At 41.0% G+C, this 15,898-nt stretch overlaps 1 protein-coding gene across 2 annotated transcripts in view; it reads left to right on the forward strand.

Moving 5' to 3' along the window:
* Window positions 1–5,610: 5,610 nt before the first annotated feature.
* Window positions 5,611–15,898, forward strand: part of rad54l (RAD54 like) — a 57,008-nt gene continuing 46,720 nt past the window's right edge. The window contains exons 1-5 of one of the 2 annotated variants that reach the window (XM_073062840.1): window positions 5,611–5,653; window positions 6,848–6,966; window positions 9,812–9,880; window positions 10,352–10,471; window positions 10,552–10,612. In XM_073062840.1, coding sequence (XP_072918941.1) covers window positions 6,964–6,966; window positions 9,812–9,880; window positions 10,352–10,471; window positions 10,552–10,612 — 253 coding nt within the window. In that variant the 5' untranslated portion in view covers window positions 5,611–5,653; window positions 6,848–6,963. The remainder of the gene's footprint in view (window positions 5,654–6,847; window positions 6,967–9,811; window positions 9,881–10,351; window positions 10,472–10,551; window positions 10,613–15,898) is intronic. The other variant, XM_073062841.1, reaches the window with a different exon arrangement.

Here is a 15,898-nt window from a genome sequence, read left to right on the forward strand (position 1 = left end):
CTGGTAAGGAAGGCGGGCTCTGTCGTGGGCAAAGTACTGGAGAGTTTAACATCGGTAGCTGAGCGAAGGGCGCTGAGTAGGCTACGGTCAATTATGGATAACTCTGAACATCCTCTACATAGCACCATCCAGAGACAGAGAAGCAGTTTCAGCGACAGGTTACTATCGATGCAATGCTCCTCAGACAGGATGAAGAGGTCAATACTCCCCAATGCCATTAGGCTTTACAATTCTACCGCCAGGACTTAAGAACTTTTTAAAAGCTATTATTAATGTTTTTTGAGATAGTGATTTAGATGCATATCATATTTTTTACTGAGTTAAGTATTGTATGTAATTAGTTTTGCTACAACAAGTGTATGGGACATTGGAAAAAAAGTTGAATTTCCCCATGGGGATGAATAAAGTATCTATCTATCTATCTATCTATCTATCTATCTATCTATCTAAGAGCTATGCGAAACAAGCAAAGGCAAAGGTGTATTTAATGTTTTGTCTTCATATCCAGGAACAAAAGGTCTGTCTTGGATGAACTGTGTCAGCATCTGTACTGATGGTGCCCCATCAATGGCTGGCTCCACAAGAGAAGAAAATCTTGGCGATGTCACAATACACTGCTTTCTTCATGGGGAGGTGCTAATATCAAACTCTTGGAGATGAAATGAAAGAATTTCTGGATTATTAAACAAAGACCAGTTCACTTGAGAATGTTTAAAAAACTGTATGAAAATCTGAACAAAGAGCACACCAATCTCCTGCTACAGGCAGAAATCTGGTGTCTTAGCAGAGGAAGAGTCTCAGTGGGGTTTTTGAGCTGAGCAGTGAATTGCAGGAGTACTTTCAAGATAAGAGTAGGCCAGATTTTGCTGAGTACTTTGAAGATGAAGAATGGCTGCAGAAGCTAGCCTAATTAGCAGAATTATTTTATCATATAAACTAGTTGACTGGGTCTTTGCAATGCCCTGGAGAAAATATTTTGACTTCAAGTGACAAGATTCTTGGATTTAAAAGAAAACTGAATCTTTGAAAAAATCATGTTGCAAAAGGAAATCTTGAAATGTTTCCACTGCTGCTTGGGCTTGAGAGTGAGGAAGGATATCAGAAAGCCTTGAGTCTTATTGAAAACCACCTGGAAGAACTGCAGAACAAAATTGAACAGTATTTTTCCCCCTTTCAACACAAGTGTATGACTGGGTGAGGGACACTTTCTCTGAATCTTTAGCTCAGCCTGAGAACTTCACTTTGAGAGAATAGGAAGAACTTTGTGAGCTGCAGTCTGATCGGGTACTCGATGAGATTTACTGACCTGCCCCCGGACAAGTTATGGATTTCTGTGAAAGAAGAGTATCCTGCCATTCATAGGAAAGCAGTGACCAGTTTGGCGCAGTTTTCAACTTCTTACATATGCAAGCAAGCTTTTTCTTGTTTAACAAGTATTAAGCGCAAGGATAGAAATGGTCTAATTTCAGTTGAAGGCAAAATCCGTGTGTGCTTATTTCAAGTTTGACCCAGAACTGAGTATTTGTACAGCAAAAAACAAACACAGATTTCACATGCTAGGCCTATATTTGAGCCTGGTCATGTCACAGTAAGAAAATGCTTTTTCAAACACTTGTATAAAATTGTGTCTTAGGCTATATTTTTATTCATATTGCTTTGGCTTATGGTTTTTAGTAACTTTACTATTCAACATTGTCAATAAATTTTCATGTTGTAAATTGCATTAATTAAAATCAACTTACAACCTTTATTTAAGATAAATCTACAGAACCTACCTTTAGAAAAATTAAATCTCATTTTGGCTTAAGCCAGTTACTTAACAGAAATTTATTATGTTTGTCTTATGAGTTTTAACATTTATGAAAGGGAAAGAAAGAGATGAATTTCAAGAAGGATAAGCTAACCTTAACTACCTGTTTTGTTCAAGAAAGGCTGGCTAAAAATTCATTCTCTACTCGAGAGCATGACAATTATTTTTGGATGATTATATCTACAACAAATAGTACTTTTAACACAGGGATCTGAAATTATTTCAGGGATTCCTCCAGGGTAAAAAGGTTGAGAAAGGCTGCTTTAGAGTTTTTGCAACTGCTTAGCAAATGTGACAAATTCTTAATTAATATAATGAGTCTGAGTGTAGCCTATTCCTGAAAGTGTCCTTTCAATTTCAGGTCAATCATTTAATCTGTTATCAGGATGGCAGATGCTGCCATCTGCTGGTCATGAAAAAAATGACATCTGTCTAAACATAGAGGCATAAGAAGCACTTCTGTGTAAGTGCTGGAATTTGTGAGCTCACTCATAAAGTTGAGGTGCAGATTGTGACTGCATCAGTGAATCTGTGAAGTGTTTGGCACATGGTCTCAGGATGCTTGCTTGAGCGCCTAGTGAGAATCATGCCCTTATACCCACCACCTCCACTTCCAATGCCGCCTCCTCCCTCTCCCCCTCCTTGCCACAACCTGCCATGGGATATTACATATTCCATTAGCATCCTCACAATATAATTGACACTAGGTCTGGTACAACTATAGAAAAGACTTAGCATCTGAGTGGAAGTGCAGTGCACTCTGTGTGTTGACAATATGTTCCACCAACACGGAGATCAAAATCTCTCTTGTACAGCAGCCTGTTCCATCAACACTATCATCCTAGCTTCAGACAATTTGTTACTGATGGAGATGACAATTCTTTAAGTTATTGCATGAAGTAAGCAATCCATGGGTAAAATGTCAGTAAAGTTACTGGCACAATAATACTTTTAACAACATCAGCATTAAACCACAGGAGATTCTGTGGATGCTTACAGTCCAGAGCAAAACACGCAAAATGCTGGAGGAACTCAGCAGGTCAGGCAGCACCTGTGGAGAGAAACATGTATCTGGCCCTTTGGCCCAAAACATTGACTGTTTATTCCTCTCTGCAGATGCCTCCTTTAGGGCAGCTGGGACTCGTCAGCCATGGTTGGCCACTCACCAAGGAGAAGGAAAATTCAGATCTCAAACCTCCACTGCCTTGTGGCTATGCCCATTCTCTGGCAAAGCTTCAGGAGCAAACACCCAGGAAAAATCCAGAGCTTGAGTCTCTAAGGCCGTCCAAGGTTTAGTTTAAGGTTGACTGTCAACTCCTGCGATGCTGCTGGTTCCAAGCTGTATCGGTCCCTGCCGTTCCTTTGGATTCATTAGATGCATGGAGAGGGGGAGCCTGTTGCAAGGGCAATAGCTTGGTCTCCTTGGCTTGTGTATTGACTATGTAGATAGCTACAATGCAATATCCATGGTCAACTCTGACCAACGAAGGACTCACAAATGCTGCCTGACCTACTGAGTTCCTCCAGAATTCTGAGTCTGTTACTCAGCATTAAAACACTCAATGTTAGTCATCATTCATTTAAAGATAAAAAAAACATTCTATCCCCTTAAATGCTGTAAGTAGTTGCTTAGTCCCAGCTGTTCACAATCTTAATCAATAATTCAGATGAAGGATCAGGTATAATATATTCCAGATAATACAAAGTTAAGTATCTGTGTGGAGGATTCAGCTGTAAGGTTTAAAAAAAGAGGTAATCTATGTTGTTGGAAAAAATAGAAAGGTGGAGGGCTTTTTTTTAATTCATAAGATCAAAATGCTGTACACAAATCATTGTGAGTTAAAATTACATTTAATTAGGTAATTAGGTAAGTTATCTTTTAAAGTACAGGAGTAAAAATGCTTGCCTCTGACTCAGAACTAGATTTATTACCTCTGGCATATGTAGTGAAATTGGTTGTTTTGTAGCAAGACATAAAAGTTAATATAAATTACTGTAATGAATAAATAGTGTAAATAAGACCGGCATGGATTGTTCAGAAATCCAATGGCAGAGAGGAAGAAGCTGTTCCTAAAAAGTTGAGTGTGTACCTTCAGGCTCCTGTCCCTCCTCTCTGACGGCAGTAACGTATGAGCTGGGTGAGACAACTGGAAAGATGATGTGTACAGCTCTGGTCTCCTCAGCTAAGGAACAATTGGCTCGTGAAACACAAAATGCAGCAGAGTTTCACCATATTGATTCCTGGGACTGCTAGTTTGTTACATTAAGAGTGATTACCTGACTGTTTTCTGGGGTTTAGGGAAGGACGGATGATCTTATAAAATTGGATGAAGTTCTTTCGGGGCTCAGCAGTGTAAATGCAGGGTTTGTTTACTTGAAGTAGGCATCAAGAGCCACAAAGGAGTAGCTGTTCAGAACAGAACAAGAAAAAACACTTCTTTAAAAAGAGTTTTGTAAATTCATTTACCAAGGCTGAAGGGGAGGCTCAGTTGCTGTATATACAAACATAAGATATAGGAGCAGAATTAGACCACTCAGTGCATCAAGTCTGCTCTGCCACTCCATCATGGCTGATTTATTATCCCTCTCAATCCTCTTCTCCTGGCTTTTCCCTGTAACCCTGACACTGACTAATCAAGAAGGTATCAACCTCTGCATTAAATATCTTCAGTGATTTGACCTCCCCAGCCGTCCCTGGCAATGAATTCCAGATTCACCGCCCTCTGGCTAAAGAAATTCTTCCTCATCTCTGAGGTTGTGCCCTCTGGTACTAGACTCATCCTATCCTCTCCACATCTACTCTATCTAGGCTTCTCATAGGTTTCCTCCCTCATCCCTCTGAACTCCAATGAGTACAGGCGCAGAGCCATCAAACATTCCTCATACGTTAACCCGTTCCTACCCGGAATCATTCTCATGAACGTCCTACAACACCAGCACATCTTTTCTTAAATAAGGGCACAAAAGTGCTTGCAATACTCCAAGTGTGGTCTTACCAATGCCTTAAAAAAAAACCTCAGCATCACATCCTTGCTCTTATATTCTAGTACTCTCAAAATTCGGGATTAAAACGGACATATTTGTGGATTAAAGACATCTGGGATTTTGGTGTATTTAAGTGGGGATGAAGTAGGTCACTTTTAATCTTACCAAATGGTAAAGTAAGCAAAAAGGACAGAATGGACAGTTTCTGCTGCTAGTGAAAATATTTAGCAAGGCTGCAAGTTTTGGAGGAGGCGTGTCATCTTGTGCACAGCAGGTTGGTGTCCAGTCATTAACCTGCATCTCTGATCGTTCTGGGAATTCAGAAAATCTTCCAATCCTCATAAATTAAAGTCTCTTCCACACATATATTCTGAATATCTTGACAATCTACTTTTGCACTAATTACATACTTTTCCTAAAGATGATAAAGTTCATTATCACCTCCTGCCTTGTTTCAGCTCTTCTGTCTTTATTTCTGCTGGGTATTTGATTTGCTTCAACAAGATTTAAAGAAGCTGGTTTTATCTTGAATGAAATAGCAGTGAGATGTTTTTTTTTCTACAGTCACTCTTCTCTAAAATAGTTCAGAATTTATGGCATACCTTCGATTCCAATGGATATACGAAGGCGCTTGATTTTAACGCTAGGAACGGACAAGTCGGAGCTGCGCGTCGATAACTAATGTTATCAGTTGGCGTTGAACCCGCCGCGAGGGCTCAGAGCGGACCGGATTCTGGTTCGAAACGCGGTCTGGTTTAGCGCACTGACTGAACCGTAGCCGCATCCGTAGGCCGGGTATTACGCAGGCGCGCTGCCGAGTTCCTGTGTCTGGGCGGCAAGTTTAAGCGAAGTAAGAAGGTGATAGTAATATTTATATAATAGAGAGACAGAGACGGAAAGAGTGATTGTGAAACAACGAGAGTGGGTGGGAGGGGTGGAAGAGAGGTTGATAATAATATCCAGATAGAAAGGGGGGGGGGGAATGTTCATGATATCCAAATACAGAGCAGGAGGGTAACAGTGAGAGGGAAAGAGTGATTGGGAGATTGTGATAGAGAGAAAAGAAAAAAAAAAGGGAGAAATAAATAGAGCAGTCATTGAGAAGTTTGAAAATATTAAAGTGAGTGAACTAGACATGGAACAACTAATAGAGAAGGAAAGGGAATAACAAATGACGACTGAAATCATTAGTAAATGTTAGTGGTAGAAATAAACAGAGATAGGGCAATAGAAAGAAAGGTATTGAGAGATATCCTGAGTCTCTGCAATATCACGGCAGTGTGCAGTTTCAGGGAGAGTAATAAAGAGGGAGGTGAAGAAATAAACCTGGTGATAGATGAAACAATAAAAGTAGAGAAGAAATATTTACTGTATTAAGGGGATATTAGACAAGAAGAGGGAGAACGATATATCTCCTGTAGATTTGTAGAAGGACATAAATACACTTTTAAGGACCAGGCAAAAACAGATTAGGGCAAGTGAACTTATTCCAGTTGAACAGGTGAAAAACAGTTGAAAGCTTGAATAGGACTGGCTGGTGAATATAATATATATCTTATTTGGCACAATATCATTTAAGAAATTGGAGAAAAGCAGGAATAGGAGAGAAAATTGATTAGTAGTTTTTTTTGCTCATCATGCTTATGTTGAATAATAGATGTACCATAGGGAGTACTTTACTGAAAGGAGAGTGGTAACCACTACAAAATAGCAACAAAGTTAAACTAGAAGGAAAAATATGTAGCAGATTTTATACATTAAAATAAAAACCACAATAACAAGATTTTAAAAAACAGCTCTGGATTACTTTGAAGAATTAAGTTGTGTAAAAGTTTATAAAAGCTTAGCAACTGTTTGACAGGTAGTTAACCAAGTTTATCAGAGAGTCTGGATAAGAAACAATACAGTCCAAAGAGGAAATCTGCACAAGTGGAAACTGATAATAATTGCAGGCTAAAACATAGTAAATTAAAGTTATTAAAATAGGTTGCATTATAATGGAATAGAAAACAGAAGCTAAAATGCTCCCATCATTCATCAATTATGGACTAGATTTGGAAGCGATGAAGACATCAATTGTTCAGCCAACTGTTCAAGGACATGGATTTTTGATGCAGGAAGAAAACGATAAAAATTGATTGAATTCCGTTGGATCAAAACTACAGAAAATGGTGAGTAAAGTGAAAGAAAATTCAGTTAGCAGGATATGTATTTAGAATATGTCTTCCATCTGACAGCTTAATTAGTCTATTCCCACATCAGCTGAGAAGTTTTAGCATCTTATTTGATCGCTTACTCACCTCTTGAGTCAAAATTGTGGCTTTGCATGTTGCTGTCAAACAGGAACACAATATGTTATATTTCTGTAGCATGATTAACAAAGTGAAACATCACAAGATACTTTTCAATAACATAATCAAGCAAAGATGTGTGTGATCATTTGGGTTTTCTCCCACAGTCCAAAGGTGTACCATTTGGTAGTGTTATGTGTGAAGCCAAGCAGAGCTGCAGAACGGATGCTGCTAATAAGAGAGAGATAAGGGAGAGCCATCCAAAATGCTAATGAAAGAGAGATAACGAGAGAGAGAGAGAGAGAGAGAGAGAGAGAGAGAGAGAGAGAGAGAGAGAGAGAGAGAGAGAGAGAGATAAGGGAGAGCCATTCAAAATGCTAATAAGAGAGAGATAACGAGAGACAGACACATAATTCAGTATTTTGGCATCTGCACTGATACTGCCACGGACATTTGCTTTGAACATGAACTGCTCATTAACACTCCTGCTGAGACAACAGGAAGTGGTGAAGTTGAATGGACAGGTGATACCCCATCGTGGGGGGGTGGGGGATAAAATAGTGGGTTTGCTAAGACACAGGCAGACACGCCACGAGACCCTGGAGAGAACATTGTGCCCCCACAAGTTGGTGGGAGTTTGGAGGACCGATTCGCGGGAATCGGCCAGAGGCTCACAGGGTGTAAAGATATGACTGGTGGGGACCTGTTGTGTGTCCACCCTTGGCTGGGTGACGAGTTCACCACGGAAGAACGGTCGCATCTGGAATGGAGGGTTCACAGTCGGTGACCACAACGGTCGCATCTGGAACGGAGGGGTCACAGTCGGTGACCACAATGGGACGAGAAGACAACGGAAGGTTTACCTGAAATTTCAGCTGCATCTCTCACTCTCTCTCTCTCTCTCTCTCCAACGGTACCACAACAACTACCTCGAACTACACTAAACTGAACTGAACTCTGCTTCACTTGAAGACTGATCGTTTACCCCTAGACTGATAGAGCTTGGCTGATTCCTATTCCCATATTTCTGTGTATATCAGATTCAGATTCAGATTCAGTTTATTGTCATTTAGAAACCACAAATGCAATGCAATTTTAAAAATGAGACAACGTTTTTCCAGAATGATATCACAAAAGCACATGACAAAACAAACTACACCAGAAAATCCACATAACATTTGGCAATCCCCAATCCAGAGTCCGGAGAGGCTGCTGCGTATTAATATCGCGCTACCGTCTTAGCACGTTCCCCGGAAAGGAGCTCCAAATTCAACAGACAAAACAAGACAAAAACTAAAGCTATAGGACCTGCACAAAACCACATAGTTACAACAGTGCAAACAATAGCATAATTGATAAAAAACAGACCATGAGCACAGTAAAAATAGTCCAAAGATGTTAAAAGACTATAAGTTCAAAAGAAATCACCACACAGTTTCCACAAGTCCCCAGGGTCCCGACAGACTTGCCATCCCACACCAGCGGCAGAAGGGAATACCCCGCTATGGACTTCCATGGCGCCGCCCGACTCAGCCTCGCAGACGCAGCACACACTGAAAGCGACCTGACCGCAGCGGACTCCGAGTCTGTCGAACCTCCGAGCCGACGACCATCCCCTCCGGCACAGCTTCTCGAGCACCATCCTTTGCCGAGCGTATTAAGACGAGCGTATTATGCCAATGGCCATCGGCAACGCGACACCGAGGACTGGGGGACTGTTCTTTCCAGCAGAGTCCCGGACCTCACAGCAGCAGCAGCAACAACGAAGAAGGTCTTCCTGGAGATTTCCCGATGTTCCTCTGTGCTCCCACGTCCGTTTTCAATCGATTATGATTGCGCACGGCACCCCACTTCACAAATAACAGATAATCAGCTCCGGAGTGGCTGCTGCAAGCTGCGTTGTGCCGCCATTTTGGAATATATTTGTATTTTATCATTGCTAACCTGTTATGTTTATATCCTTGCATTTAGTGTACTGTATTACTTAATTTACTAATAAACTTTATTAGTTTCTAGTAATTACAGACTGCAACGAGTGTTCCATTTCTGCTGGTTTGACAACCCAGTTATGGGGTATGTAACAGTAGGTTAATTGGTCATTGTGATTTGCCCTGGGATTAGGCTACTGTTAAATTGGGAGTTGCTGGGCAGCAGAACTCAAAGGGCTGGAAGGGCCTGTTCCATGCTGAATCAATAAATAAATAACAAATTTTTGACTATGCCTCGAAGTGAGTTATTAGTTCATGTTGCCAGCAGTTTTGTAAAACAAGAGGAACTCCTGAAAATACTTGGACAGCATCTGTGGAAAGAGAAAGAAAATTAATGTCTTTCCTCTCTTTGCAGATGCTGTTGAGGATTTTCAGTACTTTTTTTGTTAATTCTAGCATCTGTAGTTTCTAGTTTTCGAGCTTGGCAAAAGTTGTACGTTTTGGGGAAGGCAAGAATTGCAGCAGAGTGGTTTATTTGGCTGAAGAAATGGCTGCTGTTGATAAAGCATTTAAAATCATGAGATGAGAATCAGGAAATCATGTTGCGCATGAGATGTGAATTGGAAGAGGCCATGTAATTTGGAGGACTAACAAATTTGCAGCTATATAAGTTATACTTCAAAGTATATTGCTGCCTGTGAGGGATCTTGTGATGTCCTGAAGTTGAGAAATGAGCAACTTAAATTTAATTGTGTATTTCTAACTGCTTCCATAAATCTGTCACTTTTTTTCTGTAGAGACGAAGTCTTGCACCAAGTCAGCTTGCTAAGCGGAAGCCAGGAGATTCCTCCGATGAAGAGGATGTGGTACTGTAATCCAGTGCAAATTTGAAATTTGTGCTCTATTAACGTTTTTGTCCGTATACCCATGTTATGTCTATGTTCTTAAGTCATCTGCTAAGGAAGATTTTTTACTTGAATATTTCCAGAATATTGTGATGAAGCATTTCAACGCAATATTTATTGTCCAGCCAACCTAAAAATAAAGTTGTAAGTCTGTGAATGTAAGAATGTAACTATTTGTCAATGTAGTAGACCGTAGAGTGTTTAGGATGTGGACTAATTCTTGCCTCATTTTGCCACATGATTTTCAGGTGACTCTGAACTAAAATTTCTGTAATATTTCATGCTGTTGCACTATTTTGCATGTAGGAGGGATTGAGAATTGATTTTGGAGGTGGGGAGAAGCTTATCTAGTTTGCATAAAATCAAAACAAAAATAAAGAATTTACCATTTGAAAAATAATACTAAGATATGGAATTTTCCTTTTCTTACAGAACACAAAACGGCGGAAGCTGGGATCCGAGCGCAACAACATTGAAAATTTTATATCTCCATTCAGGAAACCCCTAGCACAGCTAACCAATCGGCCTGTGTGCCTGGACAGCAGTCAGCATGTGAGTAACTGATCTTTGAAAATAATTGAGCATGGGCGAAGATCACTGCATTGTCAGATGACATTTTCTGTTCCCCACAGGAAGCTTTCATTCGAAGTATCCTGGCCAAACCTTTCCGAGTGCCTATTCCAAATTACACAGGTATTGATAAAACTCTCCAGCAAATACTGTTGTTTGTGGAATATTATCAATGACTTCTGGTAGACCAGCTACAATATATGATTGACTAGATTAGTGTTGAAATATAACCGCTGTAAAAATCGTGATTATTTTTTAATACCTTGGCTGCATTGTTTATAATTAAGAAATAATGGATATGCTGAAGTGAATTCTGTAGAATTATTGTGAAGCTTTGAGAATTATTGCAGTAATTCAAGCAAACATTAAATATTTACTAAACTATTGCATTATAATTTTGCAATAATTGTGTCTAATACTGCAATGTTGATCCTGTGACATTTTATTTATAAGGTAATTTGGAGTAAAATATAAAAGGATATAAATTGACCCTGTACTCAATTAGCTCTCCACCTCAATAGCAATAATGTCATTTTGATTTATACTTTAATCTGCCATAATTCTTTTATTGCATTAATATATTGCAGAATAATACTTGTGTAATTTATATAAACTGTATAAATTAAGTTTTAGAATACAGTGGATTCTGATTAATTGGGACCAGTACATCTTTGCCCAATCAAGTGGCTGTCCCAATTAGCTAAAGTTGCATGGAAATGGTTAAAGTTATAAAAGAGACAAACTACCATTTAATTTATGTATTTAAATGAAATACAGAACAAATTAAAACACTAATAATACCTCTACAGTACAAAACTGTATTAGTTCCTAATAGTTATTGACAGAGGAATTCATCTGCTGTGCTCTTGTGATTGACTGTGAATGAACAAAACCAGGGCAGACGCCTAGTGCAGATAATGGATTGGCTTCATGCAATACTGTGAACAAGTGCATCCTCCAAATCTTCATTTTCATTGTAACGTTCAAAATGATTGCCGATACCTTTGTAATTCCTAACTTGCTGAAATGGATGCTGGCTGTTTCTGTCATCTTTAAGCCCAAATGCTGAAATCACAGTGAGCAGAACAGTTCTGAATTGTCTTACTGCTATTTCTCTCCAACTATCGGTGAGAACAATCACTGCTTTTTGAACACAAACACACATGACTGACCCTTTTTAAAAACTGATTGCTCTAACCATGGTGCAATGTCTAATGCCACGCAAGTTCCCATGACTGACACTCATTAGAATCTGTTTGGCAACACTTTCCCAACCCATTTGAGCAGTATAGTGTCCCAATTAAGTGAAGGGCATCCAGGCTCTTCTCTCGATTTAGTTTTGGTTCTTTAAGAGTTGTCCCAAATGTGGCTGCCACAATTAACCAATGGCCCAATTAACCAGAATCCATCGTATTATAAGAAGTCTGTTATGACATTTATGTTGGATGGAAAGGAGTGAACAGTGAAGTTCATATGGATGTGTGTAACAGAGTATGAAAGAAGGGACAGGAACTTCTGGAATGGAGTTCTAGTAAGATATGTCAGTTGCAGGAATTGCGAACTGAAGATGTAAGTGTGATTGTCCAATAGACTGAGGAAAGATTTTATGATCAGTGAAATACTGAGCTCTTTAGCAGGAAACTGAACAGAGTCTGAGAGGTGGGAGTATAGGATTGGGCTCATGAGGCAACTTAGTTGAGCGGTGGGATTAATTAGAAGGAAAAGGGGTTTGGTGTGGCTTGAACTCTTGCAAGTTTGATGGCGGGCAAGAAGATGAAGTCAGGCAGTAATTATAGGAGGTGGTCTAGTTCAATCATACAAACTCATAGTGAACTTGTTTTTCTTTACCTGTAATGTGATAGAGGTTAAGTCCAAGGAGTTGTATGTCTCAGAACCTTGGACCTGAGCTCTACAATACACTCAGTGGCCATTTTATTAGGTACACCTGTACACCTTGTTAATGCAAATACCTAATCAGCCAATCATGGTAGCAATCCAATGTGTAAAAACATGTAGACATAGACAAGAGATTCGGTTGTTGTTCAGACCAAACATCAGAATGGGGAAGAAATATGATCTAAGAGACATTGGAATGATTGTTGGTGTCAGGAGGATAATTTGAGTGTCTCAGAAAGTGGTATCTACTGGGATTTTCATGCACAACAGACTTTCACGTTTACAGAGAATGGTATGAGAAACAAAAAAACATCCAGTGAGCTGCAGTTCTATGGGTGAAAATGCCTTGTTAATGACAGAGGTTAGATGACAATGGCCAGACTGGTTCAAGTTGACAGGAAGATGTCAATAAGCACAAGATCCTTAAGATGCTGGAAATCCAGAGCAACACAAAAAGTGCTGGAGAAACTCAGGTCAGGCAGTATCTATGGATATAAACAAACAGTCAGTGTTTTGGGCCAAGACTCTTCATCAGAACTGGAGAGGAAGAGGGAAGAAGTGAGAAAAAGAAGGAAAAGGTGTTCTGTGTGGCTTGAACTCCCACAGGATCGAGAGCATGTGAAGGGTAGTGGATATAGCTGGAAAGGGACAGAAACAAGGGGGACAGATGAAGTCCAAATATGTGGACGTGAATTTGAATTGACTTTATTACTTACATCCTTCATATACATGAGTAAAAATACTTACGTTAGGTCTCTGTCTAAATGTGCAGCATGCAATTATAGTAATTGATAATATTATGTACACAGGGGTAGTCAGTATAACATAGAAATACAGTTGTGTCAGTATGAATTAAGCAGTCTGATGGCCTGGTGGAAGAAGCTGTCCAAGAGCCTGTTGGTCCTGGCTTTTATGCTGTGGTACCATTTCCCAGGTGGTAGCAGCTGGAACAGTTTGTGGTTGGGATGACTCGGGTCTCCAATGATCCTATGGGCCCTTTTTACACACCTGTCTTTGTAAATGTCTCGAATAGTGACGTTCACATCTACAGATGTGCTGGGCTGTCCGCACCACTCTCTGTAGAGTCCTGCGATTGAGGGAAGTACAGTTCCCATACCAGGCAGTGATGCAGCCAGTCAGGATGCTCTCAATTGTGCCCCTGTAGAAAGTTCTTAGAATTTTGGGGCCCATACAGAACTTTTTCAACCGTCTGAGGTGAAAGAGGCACTGTTGTGCCTTTTTCACCACACAGCCAGTATGTACAGACCATGTGAGATCCTCGGTGATGCCGAGGAACTTAAAGCTGTTCTCCCTCTCAACTCCAGATCCATTGATGTCTATAGGGGTTAGCCTGTCTCCATTCCTTCTGTAGTCCACAACCAGCTCCTTTGTTTTTGTGACATTGAGGGAGAGGTTGTTTTCTTGACACCACTGTGTCAGGGTGATGACTTCCTCTCTGTAGGCTGCCTCATTATTATTTGAGATTAGGCAAATCAGTGTAGTGTTGCCAGAAAATTTAGTTAGCAGATAGCAGATTGGGTGGTGACACAGTCATGGGTATACAGAGAGTAAATGAGGGGGTTTAGTACTCAGCCCTGAGGGGCACCTGTGTGAGGGTCAGAGGAGCAGAGGTGAAGGAGCCCACTCTTACCACCTGCTGGCGATCTGACAGGAAGTCCAGGATCCAGCTGCACAAGGCAGAGTGAAGGCCGAGGTCTCTGAGCTTCTTGTCAAGCCTGGAGGGAATTATGGTGTTGAATGCTGAACTGTAGTCCAAGAACAGCATTCTCACATAAACATCCCTCTTCTACAGACGTGTAAGGACCGTGTGTAGAGCTGTGGCCATTGTGTCATCTGTCGATCGGTTGTGTCGGTAGGTGAATTGTAGGGGGAGGGGGTCCAGTGTGGGTGGTAGCATGCTGCAGATGTAGTCCTTGACCAGCCTCTCAAAGCATTTGCTTATTATTGAGGTGAGTGCAACAGGATGCCAGTCGTTCTGACATGTTACCATGGTCTTTTTAGGTACAGGGACAATAATGGATGTTTTGAAGCAGGAGGGCACTCTACTCTGGGAGAGGGAGAGATTAACAATGTCTGTAAACACACCTGCCAGTTGCACCGCGCACAACCTGAGTACCCACCCTGGGATGCCGTCTGGCCCGGCAGCCTTGCGACTATCCATCCGTTCGAAACACCTGCGTACTTCAGCCTCAGAGATTACCGAGCTGACGTTTGCATCTTCTGCAGGTTTCCTCAGGAGCTCAGTATTGGCGACATTGAATCAAGCATTTAAAAAAAAAAGATTTAGCTCGTCTGGGAGAGAGGCATTGATGTTGGAAGCTCCACTGCATTTAGCCTTGAAGTTTGCGATGGTGGGCAGACTTTGCCATAAGCTGCGTATGTTGTTAGTGGAAAGTTGAGTCTGAATCTTGTTTCTGTGTTGCTGTTTCGCTGCCTTGATGACTTTGGGCAGATCGTAGGTGCATTTCTTGAGCTCTTGCTGATTATCAACAGTGTAAGCTCTGTCTCATGCGGTTCCGCAGCCTTGCAGCTGTCCACCCGTTGGAAACACCTGTGTACTTCGGCCTCGGAGATGACCAAGCTGCCGGTTGGAGCAGGCAGAAACAAAGATTCTAGCCGGACAGTTAGGTTTGTGGATCTTATCCCTGTAAAGGTGGCACAAAGGTGCGGTGAGTGCGGATATCTTGGAAATGGAGTCGATGTGGGTGAGGGCAGCATTAGTGGTGGAGGAAGGGAAACCCTGTTCTTTGAAGAAGGAGGAAACCTCTTATGTCCTGGAAAAGAAAACTTCATCCTGGGAATAGATGCAGCAGACATGATGGAACTGAGGAAAGAGAACAACATTTATACCAGAGACAGGGTGGAAAGAGCTATACTCAAGATAGCTGTGGAAATCAAAGCTTCAAAATACATATACAGTATGTAAACTTGAGATTCGTCTTCTCCATAGACTGCCACAGAAGAAAGAAAACCAAGGAAACACCCAATGTGTAAAAAAAAACACAAATCGCAAAAAACGAGTGAAAAGCACAGAGTCATTGAAACAGTCTAGGTATGTTCAGCTTAGTTTAGTTCAGTTCAATTTAGCATTGTGTTGTCATTGACTGCAGGCTGCAGAGCCAGTCCGCCCCGATCAAAATAGCAATAATAAAGGAGTAACCAGAGACATGAACATGACCTGCAGAGTCCAAAACAGAAACTGTGTCACTTGGACCTTGCCCAAGACTCCAGCAGCATTGAGCAAGAGGGAACGAGAGACCAGTTAAACCCAGGCACCTTCCTCTGGGAGCAGGGAGCAGTGAGAAAGAACAGTCAAACGCAGGCACCTTCTTCCGGCAACAGCAAATGATAGCAAGAGGGTGAGACCAGTCAAACTCAGGCAGACAGCGCTGAGTATCCGCTTACCTTCCACTCGCTTCCTCGTTGATTGCAATCTTGCTTTAATCAGCGAGATTGGTGAGAAATTGAGTCGATCATGGGCTTGCACCCTGT

This window comes from Hemitrygon akajei, chromosome 12 (genome assembly GCF_048418815.1).
Source record: "Hemitrygon akajei chromosome 12, sHemAka1.3, whole genome shotgun sequence".
Classification (NCBI taxonomy): Eukaryota; Metazoa; Chordata; class Chondrichthyes; order Myliobatiformes; family Dasyatidae; genus Hemitrygon; species Hemitrygon akajei.